At 40.3% G+C, this 18,603-nt stretch overlaps 1 protein-coding gene across 2 annotated transcripts in view; it reads left to right on the forward strand.

Annotated features, from left to right (window-relative positions):
* Positions 1-18,603, forward strand: part of neurl1aa (neuralized E3 ubiquitin protein ligase 1Aa) — a 64,269-nt gene that overhangs the window by 9,202 nt on the left and 36,464 nt on the right. The window contains exon 1 of one of the 2 annotated variants that reach the window (XM_032563534.1): positions 12,204-12,542. The exons of the other annotated variant lie outside the window; for it this stretch is intronic. Coding sequence (XP_032419425.1) covers positions 12,509-12,542 — 34 coding nt within the window. The 5' untranslated portion in view covers positions 12,204-12,508. Of the gene's footprint in view, positions 1-12,203; positions 12,543-18,603 lie in introns of those variants that run through there. 2 annotated transcript variants of the gene reach the window in all.

Consider the following 18,603-nt stretch of genomic DNA (forward strand, 5'->3'; position numbering starts at 1 on the left):
AGGTTCGACTCCCGGTCCCGACGACCTTTGCGGCATGTCTTCCCCCTTCTCCTCACCTTCCTTCCCGTCTGCCTACTGTCTAAAAAATACGAGCCACTAGCGCCACAAAAATTCTTCGGAGAAAAATAAATAAATAAATAAATAAAAATGATATAATAAATAGTTCTTATTGCTACTTTTATTGCTATCACAATAATACTAAGATATCATGATAAAACCTTAAGTCCAAGTTTAAGACACACAGAAAGCAGAACTACACCAGCAGTTATGAGTACCAATAGAATTTACCACAAGGTGTGACAAGGAATTGTTGACTTGGACTTTACGTTGTGATAAACTTTATTGCTGCTGTCTCTCTGTGATAATTAGAGGTGGTGAGGTAACTTCATCTCCGGTTATAAACTCTATACAAACAGAGGGATGCTGGTTCCTCTTTCACACAAAGCTGTCATAAGCCACACCACCGCAGCTGCTTGCTCTGACATCATACATGATAAATGGCAGGATGTTGGAGTAACTCTGTTAGTTCTGATTTGAAGGTGTTATTTTGTTTGGACTATTATTCCCTCTGGTTTTGGATGCTATCAAGATGGATGGATTTTTGCTCTTGCTTTTTTAGTTTTGGACAGTTGTTACAATCCCTAACCATAACAACAAATTGAGCGAGCAGCTGATTAGCATTTCCAAACCTTCAATAACACCTGAACTATGACCCCAAATCCCACAGGAGTTCAAAAGGGGGCTTCATGGATGCAGAGCAGAGAGAGAAAGAGGAAGTTCAAACTTTCTCTTCTGCCTGTCATGATGGGAAAGGACCACATCCCCTACTCCAGCATCTCTCTGCTCGGCTTCCTAACTAGACAGAGATTTACAGAGGAGCGGCAAAAGCAAACAGGGTGGATTAGCAGAGCTTACCAACAACTGATGGTGTCATCCAGGACATGTTATTGTGGGAATCTGCAGAATATCATCTCTGCTGCCCAGAAGTTGAGCTGTTAGCATGTCGTGATGTTCATGAGTCTGTCATAAAGCAAGTCTTCAGTCAGAGGTCTTCTTAGATTTTTCACAAGACTGATTGCTACTGGAGATCCTTCCTGCCTACAGCATCATCATCCACAACGACTTTTTGAGGAATCTTGGAATGTCTGAACTATAACATTTATTTTACCTTTTGAATTGGAGGATCATAAATTCTATTTCAGTTACAAAATTACCAGAAAGACCATCAAATAAGAGGCTAAATCTATCGTTATATTATTGTGTTAATACAGAATTTCCGTAATGAATTCCACTTTGTATTTTTCAAAGTTTAAAGAATATAATGAGTTAAATTTTTTTGATTTATTTCTAACGTGCAGAAACTCAAACACACAGACATGCTTTGAAAACATTTCCCGATCCCACAGAGGGAGGACTCTCCCTGCACAGCCTGCTGATCTGCAGAACTGCTGTTCGCCATCCGATAGGATAATCTGAGCATTGTGCTTGGGTCCATGTGAGGAGGGGATTACATATTTATTTGGGTGAATTTTCATCCCTCCTTCACCATCTGCCACTAGCAGTGGCCTCGGCACAGTCATGTGAGCTTCTTAGGGATGTTGTGGGATGACAGTGGATGTTTAAGGGATTAAATAGAAGTAAGAAAGAGAGAAAATCAAAGAAATATAAAAGGAAGCCTTCAGTGTTCTTATCTTAAGCTTTCCTGACATGTTTTTTTCATGTACTGCCTTTTATTTTGCTGCTTTAAATTTTTCACAAAAGTAAAAAAGAAAAAGATGTTTGTTGGCTTGTTTACATGACATGCAGGGTATATTAATAATGTCCTGTTGTACCCTAGAGAACTAGGACCAGATTACGAGATGTTTAAAATATTTTTGAGAATAAAGTTATATATCATGACAGTCATGATATTAATAGAATGAAGACAATATTACCAAAAGAAAGTCATAAAATTACTGGAAAACAATTGTTTTAGCATCTTATTTCATGCCTCTTAACTGTAAACATGTACATACATTTCCTTAGTATTTGGTAAAATTACATTGACTGGAGTCAAATATTTTTTTTGATTCCTTCCAGAAATAATAACTTAGTTGTTTTGAAGCCACTTTGTCGCCAGTCAGGTGATCTGGAATTTGGAAAAGTCATTCTTGTCCATGCTTTAACTTCCTTGTTTAAATCTTGAGATGATTCTGCAATATTTCCACAAAGTCTTCCTTCTTAATGTTTCCATCTAATCTATGGAGTGCAGATGTCCTTCTTGCAACCAAACACCCACACACCATGATGCTGCCACCACCGTTCTTCAGAGTTGGGATGTTGCTGTCAGATTTGGAAGCTTCCTCCTTTTTCCTCCCACTGGAGCAGGAGTCCAGTTTTAGGTTCATCACACCACCGGATGTTTAAGATGATTAATATCTGAAAAATTATTCAAAGGTATTTTCTCCGCCTGGCTGACAGATTAGCCAACAAGTTGGAATATACATAGCTGCAGTTTATTCTCAGTTGCCATGTTCACTTTTTGCTTGTATTTCATCTTTTTTCAGGAATTTCCTGAAAGTCGTCATGCTTATTAATGCATGACCATCAGCAACTGGACTTCTCTCCAGGAAGTGCTGCAGGAAATCAGCAGCGGAAATGGAAACAAGATCATCGTGTGTCTCTTCTGATTGTCCTTGAAACGTCCTGATTATTTATAGTGAGTCTGTGGAAACGACTTCTGGTGTCAGCAGAGACACTTTGGTTGTTTATTAAAAAAATGACAGAAACTTTTTTCTTCCCAAAGATTAGTTTTCTAGAATTGTTGAGCCTGAACTACTGAATTTTTCTTTTGTCTGTAGATTAATAGAATACTGTAAGTGTGCTACTGCTGCAGAATGGATTTATCGAGTAAATGTTGGTACTTTTTAATTCATGCTGGGTCAGTTGAAGGCGTTTCCTTCAAGGAGCAGATTCACTAAGGAACACTTTCATTAGCAGACTGCATTTCACTCTTAGTCAGTTTTGTCATTTCATCCAGTTTTTTCAGTTCTTCAGGAGATTTTGTCCCGTTAACATGATTTCTTTTCTCTCTGTCGCCCTGTGCTTGGTGAGCAGCGGACATTTTGCTCAGCTAGGTTGCATTTCTGAACTGCCTGTCTTAACAGCAGTTTAACAGTTCCTGGCTGAAACCATTTTTTGTTTTTTAAATATATTTTTAAAAACCTTCCCAATCGTTGGGCAGATGGACTCTCATTTGACTCTGAAATCCTCTGAACTACAGAGGAGTTCATGGTCGACTCGGTGACTGCAGGGTCACCAGCTCCCTGCAGATCTGGACACCAGCTCTGGCTGATGTCCAGATCATCAGCCGCACACTGCCGTGCTTGAAAGCTGATTAGAGGTGTTTGTAGCGGTATGCTGGTTTGTTTTGTCTCTAAACATGATTCTGTGCAATATGGCCAAACAAACATTTCTACTTTGATTTCATCTGACAAAAAGTCTCAAAAATCTTGCACTGATTTCAGAAGTGACCTGTGCTGGTCTGCGCTTTTCAGAATGAAATAGCTTTCCCCTTCATCCCTCTTCAAAGAAGTCATACTTGCTCAATTATTTTCTGATATTCCTGTCATGAAAACATCCAACATTCTAACTGAGGCCTGTAGAGTCTCAGATGGAAGTGTTGGGAGATTTTGTCATTCCTATGAGCAATGCATGCTCTTTGAATTTGAAGGAACGTTTTGAAGGCATTATTTTCCATCTGTCCATCCATCAATTATCTGCCGAATAGTCAGCAGATAATGGGTAGGGTCGCTGGGGCCGTAGCTAAAGGAGAGAGACCCAGTTCTCCCTCTCCCACTTGGTCCAGCTCCCCTGGAGGAATCACAAGGAGTTCCCACCCAGCTGAGAAACATCGTCCCTCCAGCGCGTCCTGGGTCTTCCTCTGGAGAAGCTTGTGGAGGAAACTCTTTTCTGGAATCTTGTTCTTTCAGTCACTATCCAGAGCTTGTAACCACTGATGTAGAAACACATCGTGACAGGTAAACTGAGAGTTTCACCTTTCAATTAAGCTTTCTCTTCACCGTGAGAGATCAGTACAGCGCTCGCTTCACTGCAGGTCACACTAATCCACCTACTGATTTCCAGCTTCATTTTTCTCTCATTTCTGAACAAAACACAGAGTTACTTAAACTCCTCTACTTGAGGATGTGTTTCTGTTTTTCAGTCTAAAATGGAAGACTTTAAGTACTTCTCACTTAAGTTTATCATGCTCTTCTCGACTTTAACTTCAGATTTTTCTTGAACCTTTCTGATCTTGACTGAATCCTGTGACTCTTCTTTTCTTCCAGTCCTGCATAACAAAGAATCAGACATCTTCATGTGTTTTTCCATTTTCATACATGCATCAGAGCTTTGGGAAAAAGGGAAAAACATGTCCTCTAAAAAAACACCTCAATCTGCTTATCTCAGTTATGCTCTCAAATGAGAAGATCAACAGATTAGCTGCAGTTAAAACCTTTGGTGGCCTCTCTTGTGTCTAATTAAGACACTCTTGTTTTGGAGCATACATGAAACATGAGTTTTCATTGGTGCTGTCTGGTCTTTGGGACGGAGCGGTTGAGAACTTTCCTTTAATCTCATTTCAGGGCCTGAAAGATCTAAACACAACATGAAAACCCAGGCCAGCACAGATTGTAAGTGTGATGAATGAGAGGAATAAGAGGTGAGAGTCACAAAAATGAATAAAAGAATGCTCCAGTAATCAGTCTTTGTGTCTGAAAGTATTCTTCTGCCAAACATGACAGGAGCCAATGAGAGCCGAGAAGGATTCACCGTACGCACAGGTTGTGCTTCATAAACCACTTAAGCTGCAGGGCCGCTGATTGATGGCAGCAAAAAATCCATGCAAACGCATTCATTTGTTTTCCCACGCAACAGCTGCCCCGGATAAATCTAATGTAACGAACAATAAACACCCATCATGATCGGAATTGCAGTTTAAAAGTCTCAGAGATCTGCTCCGGGAGGAATTACAACCACATGTACTCCCGCCTGAAAGAGGCCGGAGATACAGGAAACAATGACTTTGCTCATAAAATGTTTCTTGGACACATGTTTTTAGTCACTTTATGGCTGGAGAATGAAACACTGCGCCACGTTGGTACAAACTTCAACATCAAAACTATTTTATAAAGTTTAGTTCATGTTCTTCATAAAGTTGGCCGTACAGATGGGGATGATGGCATGAACTCCCCCTTCGCTGTGTCGGAGTGAGGTCAGCTTGATGCATGGGAAAACACCATTCCTGCTCATGAGTAACAAGTTCCCGTCACTAGCTAGCAAAGACGTACGCTGAGTTCCAGGCACAATCAGCAGGGGCCAGAGGAAGTCGATGCATCAAAAGACTCAACAGACCCCCACTGGCCCCGTTACCTGCTACAGCTCATCTGGGGGACTACAAAGATTCCCAGGAATCCAGTCTGTCCCAAGGCCTCGTCCCACTGGGACATTTTCAAAACCGAAATGCTTCCACTCAGTGCTTGAATACAAGCCTACAGGCCATCATCCATCCCAAAATCGCCACATTATGAAGTCTCTCAGTGGCATCAGAAGATAAGTAGTCTGAGGTAGTTTGGTTCCTGAAGCTGAAAAGAGCTGCGAGGCGTTGGGGTGTGTGGATTCAGTGACACCAGCAGATGGTTCGGCAATCCAATTCCCAGTTGCTGCAACTGGCACTGATAAAATTAACTTATGCTGAGTTCAGAACAAACCCAGATTGCTTCCAGGAAACACTGGACATCCAGTATGTTTCACAGCACAGAACAGCTGGTTATGGACAGTACTTTGGTATTATTTTGTGGTAGCTTAAAATGCTTATATGTCAAAATAGATTGAACTGAATAATTTAGTCTCCACACAAATACTAGAAACTGTGTTTTTCAGACTTTTGGTCTGTATTGTAGATGATGAAGGTCAAAATCTGATTTTACTCAAATATTTACTTTTCAGCAAAATTATTTAGGTTTAGTGTCTATGATTTTTTTTATAAATCAAGGTTTTCCTGTGTCTCTCCTAATTGGCTGAGCTTTGTGCTCTCTTTCATCAGAAGACACTGACCGCAACTTTCTTCTTCTAGAAATATAAACAAAAATGGAGTGGCGACAGATTTTAGCAGTTGTAAGATTTGTCTTTTGTCTTTGGAAAAATACCACAAACCATTTCTCCCTCTAGTGTTAGATTGACCAGTTGGAATGACAAACTAAACTTGACTGCATTGCTTCATGTTAAAACCCTCAATACACTTTCATCTCCTTGTAATCAGTACATAAAGAATCTGTATGCATCAGGAGAAACTGTGTGAATCACATAACATCTCCTACTCAGTTTAACTGAAAACAGCAGCTCGTTGGTATCCCTCCACAGCAACTCTGCTGAAAGCCATCACTCCTCACCAACACATTTTGCAACAGGCTGAAATGGTATTTTTGGTTCCTCTGCACCAGAGACAATAAGGCATTTCTTTGCAACAAGCCAGCCCAAGGCCAAGCCGTTCTCTGAGATATTAAAGCAGAGTGACAGATCTAATTATCACCTCCCCACTTCTTCTGTTCCAGCTCTGATGAAGAGTACTGCATTACACCAGACGTTCTGTGCCCTCAAACTAACTTTCACCTTTGCTAATAACTAAGAGTGTAGTTATCTGGAAACCTGCTGGGGGCATGTCTCAGAATAGGTGGAAAGAGATTTGCAATAAGGCTGGATTTATGAAAGTGGGAGACCATCATTATTCCAGAGTTTGCTGCAGAGACCATCAGAATGCCCCCTGCCTGCCATGGCTCACCTTTACATTCAACGTTTCTCATTTCTCTTGACATAACGATCCAAAGTTCCTGTTCATCAAAATTTAGGACGGTGTCACACAGGTTCTTTCTTTCCCTTTTCTTTTCAATCTCCATTACTCATATTGCATATGGCTCCAGATGGGGCTCCAGAGGCATCGATGAATAGAAGGTTTTGTTTGCACACACTTGCCAAACGGTGCTGTCAGACAATACCAACTGCAGGAGACTGACTCTGTCGACCTCTCTGCTACTTGGCATCTGCTGACAGATTCTCTTTCACTCTCGTATAAAACAGCCAGAAAGAGGCAGCAGGCCCCACTCTGTTGGCAGGATGTTCGCTTTTTTTAAGGATTTGCATACTTGGTGTAAAATTCCCGTCACTAAACTCTGGTCTTTTGTGTTGGTTACTACTTGTGCCAATGCCAGAGTTTTGATCAGCTCATTCAACTAAATAAAAGTGAGCTCAAATTATGTGTGTTATAGGAAAACCTGGTGGGGTCAAGTGTTTGATATACATTTCTTGTCTTCTCTCATTACCAAAGCATTGCAATGCAAGTATTACTTACACTGGGTAAAAGCACAGAAACCTTAATAAATCCAAATACTGTTGCAGATCACACTAAAAACAAAGATTACAGCAGTATTTCAAAATTAATTAATGTTCTAGCAATGTTGAAGCTGAAATACAGGAAAGGAAAATCTATTTACTCTTTACCAGCTGCAACCAGGTAACCCTCAAAAGATTTACTTTAGAGGAGTTAAAAACTTCTAGAGTCAAGGAGCAGAGAGCTTCAGAAAGACCTGGAAACAAGCAGAAGTAACCTCCTAACCCCTTTAAATTAATAAGTAATGTACTGAACTGTAATGCCTTCTATGCACACTCACCGCACAACACTCTATTGCTGAAGAAAAAGCATGTTGAATATTGTTTGAAGTTTGATACAGAAGACTTGAACAAGACGGTGGAGGACAAAGAGAATATAGTCCAGTTAGATGAGGCCAGATGTCCAAAGAGCTGAAGTCCTTGGACGTTATCACACACACCCTGTCCTGCAGAAGAAAGGTTCTGCTTAACACCACAAAATCTTTAGGATGGTTGTTCTACTGGAAGGTGAACCTCCAGCCTCAAGTGTTTGACGCCTCTAACTGGTTGTCTGCGATTTTACGCCAATCCACTGTGAGCACCAAAACAAAAGTGATTTTACTTCCACTTCACTTCCCATCAACTGTGTGTGAGTCTGTTAATTCTGATAAAACAGTTTGTGGCTGGACCATGATAAAACATTAATATTTTTGATTTGCAAAGCACAGTTCAGATACAAACTTGATTTGACCAAAACTCTTAACACCTGATTGACATCAAATTATTTAATTCTACACATATATCACATCTGTCCTGTCAAAGGCAGAACATAAAGTGAAACATTTGTACCTTATCCCCTCAGAGCCCAGATGACCTGCAGTGAACCAAGTGCTGCCACATTTCCTAAGTTACGTAATGCCATTTTATGTACAGACTCAAAGAGCTGCATCTCAATCAAACTACAGAGAGGACTGCAGGCCAAAGAAGGCCTTCTTATTTAACACCGAGTGGTGGCTGCATTATTTAAAATAGGAAGCCAAAGGTGCTGTACAAAGGAAGGATGTTCCAGAAATGCATTAAAGTCCAGAGCCAATTGTCAAGCAAAGAGAGGAAGCGCACTTTTCTTCAGGGCTTCCTCTGCTGTGCATCTGCAAGGCTGCATGACGCAACCGTCTAATGTTTCCCCCTGAAACCCGTCTGGCCAGACTCAAGACTCTGCTTTTATTTACAGACGCAGACATCTATATGTGTGGTGAAGTCATCGCTGAGGAGAGCTTAGACCTGGTGTTTAGTCAAAGTAAAGGCATAAACTTTAGACTTTTTAGCTTTTATGTTTCTTATATGAATAGTTGAGGGCCTCCGTTACGTGACTCATCAGAGTTGACAGATGCAGTCATTATTCAGCATTAGGAAGCTGCTTTGCTAAGAATAGACAGTCTTCCTTTGGCTGCTCCATGTTTCCACAGTTGTCAGCCGTTGACACATGAAACCAAAGGTGGTTAGTTCTTCATTGTGCTCTAAGCACTCTGCAGCAACTGTTTTCACCTCAAATCTGCGCACCATATGTGGCTCAGCAGGCTCTCATTTAGGAAGCTAAACCTTGAGGTTGGTTCTGGTTTCATTCTGATCAACAACCCAGCCGGGCCCGGGTGTTTGTTATGGTTACGTAGCGGTAATCATTAAAAATGATGGGAAAATGGGGTCGTGTAAATATTATTACCTGCCAGATTTGGTGTTTAATTCTTTCGACATGAACAGCAACACAGACGGTTGATTTAAACTCCTTTATGCTCTCTAGTCTCCTCAAAAGAGAATCAGATAGTTATGCTTTGATTGCACCTCTGAATGGCTTCAAAATGACATTTTCGTGACTACAACTGTACATATTTAAAATATCTTCAAAGGAATAAAGTGTCCCATTTAACGCAAGGTGGTATTTTTAACTCACCCAGATGATGCAAGGATTACAAGGTCCTTTCTTTTTAATGAGTTAAAAATTTTTATGCAATTATTTATTTTACAAACAATGGCTCCACCCAGAACTTTTGCATTTTGTGCATTTCTGGTATGCCCTTAAATAAACACGTGAAATTCACAAATAATAGCAATGGATGATGAAGTCGCTTCTCTTGCCACTGGGAGTTAATTTCTGCTTCAAAAACCGATTTGATTGGATGCTGAAAAAGACGTACCATCTCAAAATCTTCATAAAAGATTTTATCATTTTATCTATCTATCTATCTATCTATCTATCTATCTATCTATCTATCTATCTATCGAATGTTTTGGTATTTGCACATTTATTGAAACATAGTTCAGTTATAATTATGTGAAGGACATGGACATAATGTGCAGGCATTCAACGTTCCATTGGATGAAGGCTATAGTTGTTTAAGCTCCTTGACATGGGCCACTCTCTTTTTTAAGGTGCCAAAACTAATTGGACAATTGACTCAAAGGCTATTTCATGGGCAGATGTGGGAAATTTATGAGTCATGTAACAGATAAAGGCTTGGAGCTGATTTTAGGTGTGATGATTTTTCAGACATGTGGTTAAAAGTGCTCTCAATGCAACAATGAAACAAGCCATTCATAAGCTGAGAAACTACAACATTAGGACTGGCAAAAATTTAGTTTGGTGATTTCTGAGAAGGAAAGAAAAGACTTGTGAACTCAGCAACACACAAAAAAACAACCTGGACGTCCACAGAACAGCAACAGTGATGGCTGATTGCAGAATCAATGTCATGGTGATGAGAAACCCCTTCACAACAGCCGACCAAGTGAAGAACACTCTCCAGGAGGCAGGCGGATCAAGTCTACCGCGTAGAGAAGACTGGAGGGCATTCATTGCAAGGAGAAGAAAAGCTAGATTGGATTACAGTAAAGAAAAATCTAAAAAACATAAAAAAATATAGCCCAGTTCTGGAAGAACATTCTTTGGAAAGAAGAAATCAAAATCAACATCTACCAGAGTAAGGCCAAGAAAAGAGTTTGAAGAGAAAACGTGGAACAGTTCCTGATCCAAGGTCTACCACATCATCTGTAAAACATGGCAGAGGCAGTGTGATGGCCTGGGCTTACTTGGCTGCCAGTGGCACTTTGACACCAGTGTTTATTGGTGATGTGACAGAAAACAGAAGCAGCTGAATGGATGCTGGGTTGTTTAGAAATCCAGTTAAATGCAGCCAAATTGATTCATACTACAGATGGGTAATGACCCAAAACAACCCACAAGTTTATTAAAGCAAAGAAATGGAATAATCTTGAAGACTGAGTCCATCACCTGATCTTAACCTAATTGATGATGTCTTTCACTTGTTAAAAGCTTAAGAATGCAGAAAGGCGCACAAACAAACAGCAAAGGCCTGGCAGAGCATTACAAAGGAGGAAACTCTGGTGATGTTCATGAATTCAATACAGCATATCTTATTGTCAAGTATTAGATATTAACATTTTATTTTCAGTTGTTAAACTTGTTCAGTTACTTTTGAGCCCCTGAAATAAAGTATTGTGCTAAAAAATGCTTTAGCTCCTTGGATTTTTATTGAATTGGAGCTGAAAGTCCTGACTGTAAGAGTCTGGAGCCTCAGCCAGCAGCAGCGCTGGCGTGTGAGTCTGAACTCAGCCAGGTTACGTGACGACAGTTCAAGTCAGAGACCCGACTCTTGAAGGGTCAACCAGTCTCTCCGCCAGAAGGCCTGGGATGAATGAGGAAGGATGGGAGGTGAAAGACTGAGTGCTGAGAGTAAGGAATGTGACGGCTCACTCTGAGGCAGAGCTTCCACACTGAGCTTCAGGCTTCTGTCTCTTATGTGTATATGGTTACATTTTATGTTGAAATTATGTTAATTTGATCTTCTAAATAAAAGGCTCATTTTGATCTTTTCTGGAGTATTCACCTTTATTATTAGTCACATTCAGAGAAAACTAAATTTGGAGAATCTGAGCTCACTCTGGAGTACATTTCTTCCATCGATGTATTTCCACCTCCTCACACATTTGTTTATTTGTCACGTTTTTACGAACTGCTTGTTGTTTGTATATAACGGCAGAATGTGCTGGTCCATTCATGAGCTGGGAAATAAATTCTATCTTAGCAAACCTTTGTTTTTGTGGCCAGGACTTTAATACATTAATTTTGATTCATTAATTAATTACACAGATTAAATTAAGTTTTTTAACACAATTAATTACATACAAAAATTCCGTCCGGAACCTTTGTATTTGGCCGTTTCTGGTACGCCTGTAAATCTGATGCACAAGCGACTTCTTTTGACATTTGACTGCAAACACTCAGAGGACGAATATTCAGTGCTAGCTGGGCTTAGCCTGTCTGTCTGACTACAGTAACCCAGAAGTTCAAGAGCATATGCAGAAACAGAACATTTTGTTTTCCATTTTCAGAACAGTTTTAAAAGCTTCATATTTGGCTGAAATCTTTCTTTGTATCCTTTTGTGGTTTTGTTTTTATGTAACTGTACAGTTTGTGAAAAACGACCATTTTCTTCCAACTATCAGAAAACAAGTCCTGATCTGTTACTGCTTACTAATTCATTCTCTAGATTAAGGTCAATGTTAGTGCTGTATCTAAAATATGGATGGTGTCCATTTGCACAGGAGAAACGAGTCTTTAGGTTGAATCTAAAGCTTGCCATATTAGCTTGTTTTCTTCCAACGTGACGCCTCCCCCTCATGACCCATAAATATCCCGTCAGCGCAGCGCGGCAGTGACAGTGTTAAAAGGCTCAGCTCCGTGTCTCCTCCTCCTATGTAAATGTCAGTGTAAGTGAGCGGGACCCGAGGCGGGGAGAGCGCTCCCTCAATGAGGAGGCGGACGGGGGGAGTTGCCTTCACGGATGTGTGCCCCTCTGCGGCTCGGTACACGGAGGTGTGCGGTTCTCTCTGTGTGTGTGTGGGTGGGTGTGAGTGTGTGAGTGTGTGTGTGTTCCAGCCTTTGTATCTGCTCGGAGGAGAGAACCCACACCACTTCTTTGGATGCAATCATGCCACGAGCGCCGTGTCTTGCCACGAGAGCATCATCTGAATAATACAAGCTGTTATAATCCACGCAGGCGACAAAAGGACATTAAGGAATAAAGCTATGGGTGGGCAGATAACGAGAAATGCCTTGTACGGTAAGGATTAACCCCTAATATCATTATTATTATGAAATACATGCAGAATCGATCATGTCTGGGGATAAAATGCTTCATTCATGGGAGCTTGTTGTGCAGGTTGAGTCGGCAGGTACCATGTTGCCACTACAGCCTATTCTTTGGTCACAGTGACGTCACTCCGGTGATCAGAATAAAGGTCTCGAGGCGCACGGCTCATTCTTTTGTCATCCAACACGACGTCACCTCTTGTTCCTGCTCGCCCTGTCTGGTGTTGCAGCCATGAGGTGTTTATCCGGGGCCGCTGCTCCGGGGCCGCTGCTCCGGGGCCGGGACATGGGAAGTTGTGGGGTTTCCCTCTGCTGTAGTTTCCCTCGTTAATAAACAAACCTCCTGGAGCTGCAGCTGCGCTCTGACAGCCGGGCTGCGCTGAGCCGCAGCCTCACGCTGCTGTCAGCCGGATGGCTTTGATTTTAGCTCCTCTTTATGAGGAGCTCCTAATGGAGATCAATACTGTAGTGTGGTGAAATGTAGGCCAGCAAACAGCCACACAGAAACGCAGGAAATGATGACTGCCCCGCAGACGGCTCTGTTTGGTTGAGGTGAACCTTCAGGACGTTAAGCTCCTGCAGCCTCTCCTGGTCTGGACCACCTGATCGTCTCTAATTAAAGCCTCAGGATGAATCCAATTACTGTAAGCAGGACAGCAGGAAGAGCTCCTCTGCTGCAGGATCAAGGTCGAACACCCCACAAAGTTATCAGATGTCCTCTGTAATTATTTATTGGCTAAAGCAAAAAAGTATTTTGGAAATGTCAATGGAAGTTTTCTTGTTCCATTTATTTTTTGTTAAATAAAAAAAGTTTTAAACATTATCTTTTCTGAAACTAGGTTCAATTTAACCAAATGAAAGTTTGGTTATTACTGTTATTACAGCTTCACAATACAGTGGGCCCTCATCTAAACACGGTTCATACAGGAGTTTTCTGGGGAACAAAACTCCAAAATGTCACAGAAAATCTGCCTATAAGGGGTTTTAGAAAGAAAATGTTTGGGAAGCTGAAGTACATTCTTTCAATGCTTCTTGACATGCTATTGGCTGTGGTTTGCAAAAAGCCAATTGCTCATTGGGTGAACCCAGAACATAAAGAAGAATATGGATGTTAGGTTCTGTAGTGAATAACACTGAATGTATTAATGCATATTAATATGCATATTCTTCCTCTCTTTTTTTCAATAATTTTATTTAAAACAAGAAACATACAAGAACAAAATTAAACATGGACATCAGAGAAGAAGATGCAAACATAAATACAATATCTAAGGACATTGTATAATATGTAAATTAGGATGTTAATATTAAGTTGGTGCTTCAGGGTTGCAGTCTTTCGAGGGAAGTTGTAATTTGAATTGAAATTAGCACTTTAGCATTAGCTTCTCCTGAATACTGTGCTAGCATAGTGCTTTAGCGTTAGCAAAGCAAATGTTTATGATTAGCGAAGCTGACAAGCTCAGAAGCAGCAAAACAGACCCTGACCACCACCATCATGGTTGACAGTAGATTACATTTTGCTGTTCATTTTACAACAGATGTAATCTGTTAACTTTTGCATAAATGGTTTCATTTTTGTTTTAAGTCTGCAGGTTGACATTTTTCTTTCTCTGGTAAATCACCTCCATGGATCTGGTTTAAAGCAAACAGAGTCTGTTTGTGCCAGTGAGGAGGAGAATAAGAAGAGTGGGTTTAGCTAAATTTAAAATTAAACAGCAACTGTTTCTATGACAACCCACTGGCCATTGATAGAAAGTGTCCTATTTCTTCCACAGTTTTTGTAATATCTTTTGGTTGCTGTGAAACAAACGGGAAAAAAAAGACATCCTTCTTTTAATATACATCTCAGCATGTGAGAAGAAATGAACTTTCTTTTACTGGTGAACTTCCTCTCTGGAGGTTTCGTTCCTTCATATAGTGGTGGTGTGAACATCTGAGTGGCGTTTGGATGCTGAGTTGGTCGGTCGGTAATTGCGTAATCGCTGAGTGTGTGGGAGCTCCACTTTTGTGGTCCGATTGACTGAAAGTGGGCCAGCGTCTGAGGCTGACTGCATGAAGCGTCTGTCTGTGTTTGTACTGAATCTGAGGGAACCAGAGATAAGCTGCTGATGATACGCCTCTGGATGTTTCATTGTAACTAAAAGCTGCTGGTAATTCTTTTTTCATAATTATTTTTTTGCTGCTGTGGTGTTTCAAAGTGGGGTCAACGCTGCTGTTCAGCTTTGTGTGTGCATCCAGGGCTTGACCTTTAGACAGGTCACCTCAGTGCAGCAGCCACATAACGACTGAGGTCAGCGGCTAATAGCATCCTGCCTGCCTTCAGTCACTAAACGCTGCATATTAACAGCCCCCTCCGCTCCTAGCCTGCCAGGGGAGCATCATTGTGCTCCACCGTCAGCGGCTCAGATATTATTATTTATTGATGACTGTTGCATAATCCTGCGCGTGAAGAGAATACAGTAAGTGGGCCAACATTGGTGGGCCGTCGGGGGCGACGTCAGCTGTAGCTCATCAGTGCAGCGTCTCACCTTTCACTACCAGGTCAGCGCTGTGTGAATTATTGAGAATGCATTCAGTTAAGGCCCGTGGTAGCCATCTTTATCGCCTCACTGTTTTCAGGTTTTAGTGGATTATTTTATTGAAGTATTCTGTGTTTGTTTAAACTACACAACCAGAATTAGCTTGAGATTTAAGCCTAAATTCACTCAAACAGCACACCGCAAGCCTGGGAGATGATTAAATGAAATCAAACCAAAAGCTGTGGTTCCTTAGTCATACATGACTTAACAAGGGGGAAACCATGGTGGACCCCCGCCAGTTTGAGGTTTATGTATTCTTGGACTGTGGAATATGATTCCAAATAATTCCCAAAAAATTAATCTCTTCGCTGATTCCTTTTGAGTTCTTATTTTAAAAATAGAAAGAAAACAACGACTGCAAATGAGTCATTTGGTTGGGACTGTAAAAGTTGTTCTCAAAAACATTTTTTAAAATGTGGAGTGGAGTGAATTTAAAATAAAAGTGACTGCATTTAAACATGTTTCCTCAGTTTTAATGTGAAGTCAGTGGAAACATGCTTTTGAATTATTGCGGGTTTATTGAAAATCTGGCCAAATTATAATTGACTTTATCTGATCAAAATAAGAAAAGAAAAAGAAGGTAAATAATTGTCAGGGGTCATGATGATGAGATAAGTAACTTAATAACTGGCTGATGTTTCCATCTAAATTTTTAACAAGTTTTCGCAGAAGAATCCATGAAAAGATTAGACCACAACATTATGAGGTGTGAAAAATAAAACTACTTAATGAACATGAACTAATTCAGTTTTAATCTATGTGAAGTGAATTTGAAAGTAGCTGTACTGAAATGGAAAATATTAGCCCAGTTTTCATTCTAACAAACATTTAAAGGTATAAGGAAAAACAATGTCATAAATAATTAATCTATGGGAGAGAAGCTCTCTCTCTCTCTCCAGTTATATTCCCTCCCCCAACTCTTGTAACGTTAACGTTGGAATGAGTCATCCATCAGTCCCGTAAAGCTGACTGAACAAACTGATCTGTCACTGCGTTGCTTAGCAGCACTTCAGCCTAATGAGTGATGAGCCTGCAGAGAATCCCTGCAACCTGTCCCCAGGTAGAGTAGCAGCTTCACAGCTTCAGTTACTGTCAGCGCCATGGCGATCTGCATATCAGGTTTCACACCGACTACCTGTAGCATCTGTCAAACATGTGAGCAACATGAGCCGCACTTTTAAAAACTCCACAGATGAGCTGGGAGTTTACTGTAAACCCCAAACGAGGTCTGCGGGCATGAAATGATCATGTGTGTGATTAATAGTGGCTATTATACTGCGATTCACATCCCGGCTGCTTTTGCATCAGGATGAAATGCCATTCTGTCATGAGTCAGTGGGGCTGAATACATCATGCAGACGGCGCTATGTAAACATCATTAAGGGACTGTTTGTCACTGCCCTGTGGGCTGCCTGGTAATAAATGATGATAAATAAAAATTGATGCTTCCAGCAGATCTTAAAAAAATCTTATTTGAAGAGAAATACTTAATATGAGCATCATGGTTTAGTTTATATCTTAATTTTGGAAAAGGTTGTGGCTGTTCACCTTGCAGCTGCTTTAGCTTTGTGGATCATTTCATGGAGTTCATTCTGAAGCCGAGTCTGTGAGTCTGTCTCTGATAAGAAGACACGGCCTGTTCCTCTGTTGATGGGTATTTGCATAACTTCTATGCAGATGATTGAGACATTCATGTCTTTTAAACCTTGTGTTCTTAAAGGCAAATACGCTAATATTTTTTGTAGATGTGTCCGATGCTGTTCAAACTTTATATTTAAAATACAAATCGTTTGTTCGTGTACATCTGAGGTTTATTTTCACTAACGTCCTAAAATCAAATTTGTTTTTGTGTAAATACAGTATTTAATCATAGAGTATATTGTGAATAACTGTCACACATTCAAACTTTCATGTTTAAGGGTCAGTTAAATACTGAAGGATGTAGAAAACGCCAACATTTTCCCCCAAACTCAGGACCTCCATCACTTCTGAGCTTCGAGTCTGTAGAGTTGGGTGCTTAAAACTTATAGATTTGCTTTTGGTTAATATTTACTTTATTTTTTGTTATTTGTGTTTTGGTGTTGTTGTGAAGCACCTTATCCATTTTGATTTTAAAATATGCTCTAAAAAATGAAATTGACTTACTTTGCTTTCCTGACTTGTGTGTGTTTGCAGTTTGCTGCTTTTTTACAACAGTGGTGTGAGATTTTATCTGTTATTTGACGTTACGCCCAACACAGCTTATTTCCCTGTTCCTAAATGGATTAAAGATTTAAGATGAGCTGCTCTGATGAACACACACAGACTCAGTGTGTGTGTGTTTTCACTGAAGTCTCCATGGATGAGCGTTAATCCGAGCTTTACATAGCAACAAGTGCAGAGTGTATCGACACGTGGGCTACCTGAACGTCCCCAGCTCTGATACGTTGCTATGAATGAATAACACAACCTGTTGTTTTTCCACAGGGCTAAAATTAGGCGCAACTGTGGCAATGTGGGTCAATGTTACCTTTTGGTACCAACTTGCTCTCTGGAGACACTGGGACTGTGAGCTGCTTAGAGCAACTCAGAGAGAAACTTTTTTATCCTATTGGAAAATGATTTGTGATGAACATCTAATGGAGAATCCACTTCACACAGGGCTGGCCAACGAGTTCTGCAGTAGAACAAGTGTTTGTTTTTTTTTGTTTGTTTGTTTTTTTAAATCATACCTCATTGTTGACCTGATGCCGATTAACTCACTGCAAAAAGTTTTACTATATTTAAATATTTATTTTAGAAAAAAAAAAGTTTTTATTACATTTTTGCCTAAAATGATCAGCTGACTTCCTGTCACCACCTGCTCTGGTGTCACCAGTGCAGAGCTTGCTCAACACTGGCAGCAGATGGTTCAACATGTCTGGGCAAGATATTAGGAAAGGATTTCTGACAGAAGCTTGATCTGCTGTTGCATGTAAAAAAAAAACATTATTTAAATAGTCATTTATTTTAGATATTGTATTCAGTAGGGTGAAACCCATGCTATATAGATCCACTGCACATAGATTATTTGTTTCTGTTAATTGTCATTACAACTAATAAAAATTCAAAATTCAGACTCAAAAATGTGAGGTTGATATTTCTTTAATAAAGAAATATTAAGCTATAGCACGCTTTGGTCTTCGCATCATGGGAAGGAAGAGACTCCTTCCCATGGAGACTCAACAACTGCCCATCAGTCACTGAAAGAATATCGACAGCACGAAAAGTGTGTTGGGACAGCCTGGTCACAGAGAGCTGTATCCAAACATATTCATGGAAAGTTTTGTGGAAGGAAAAGGTGTGGTAGAAAAAGATGCACAAGCAACAAGGAGGATCTAAGTCTTAGAAGAAATGTCAATTCAAGAGTTTAGAGATTTGCAAGATGTGGTCTGTGTGTAAATTATATAATTTGAGGTCATAAAGTTCTTGATA

This window comes from Xiphophorus hellerii, chromosome 5 (assembly GCF_003331165.1).
Source record: "Xiphophorus hellerii strain 12219 chromosome 5, Xiphophorus_hellerii-4.1, whole genome shotgun sequence".
Taxonomy (NCBI): Eukaryota; Metazoa; Chordata; class Actinopteri; order Cyprinodontiformes; family Poeciliidae; genus Xiphophorus; species Xiphophorus hellerii.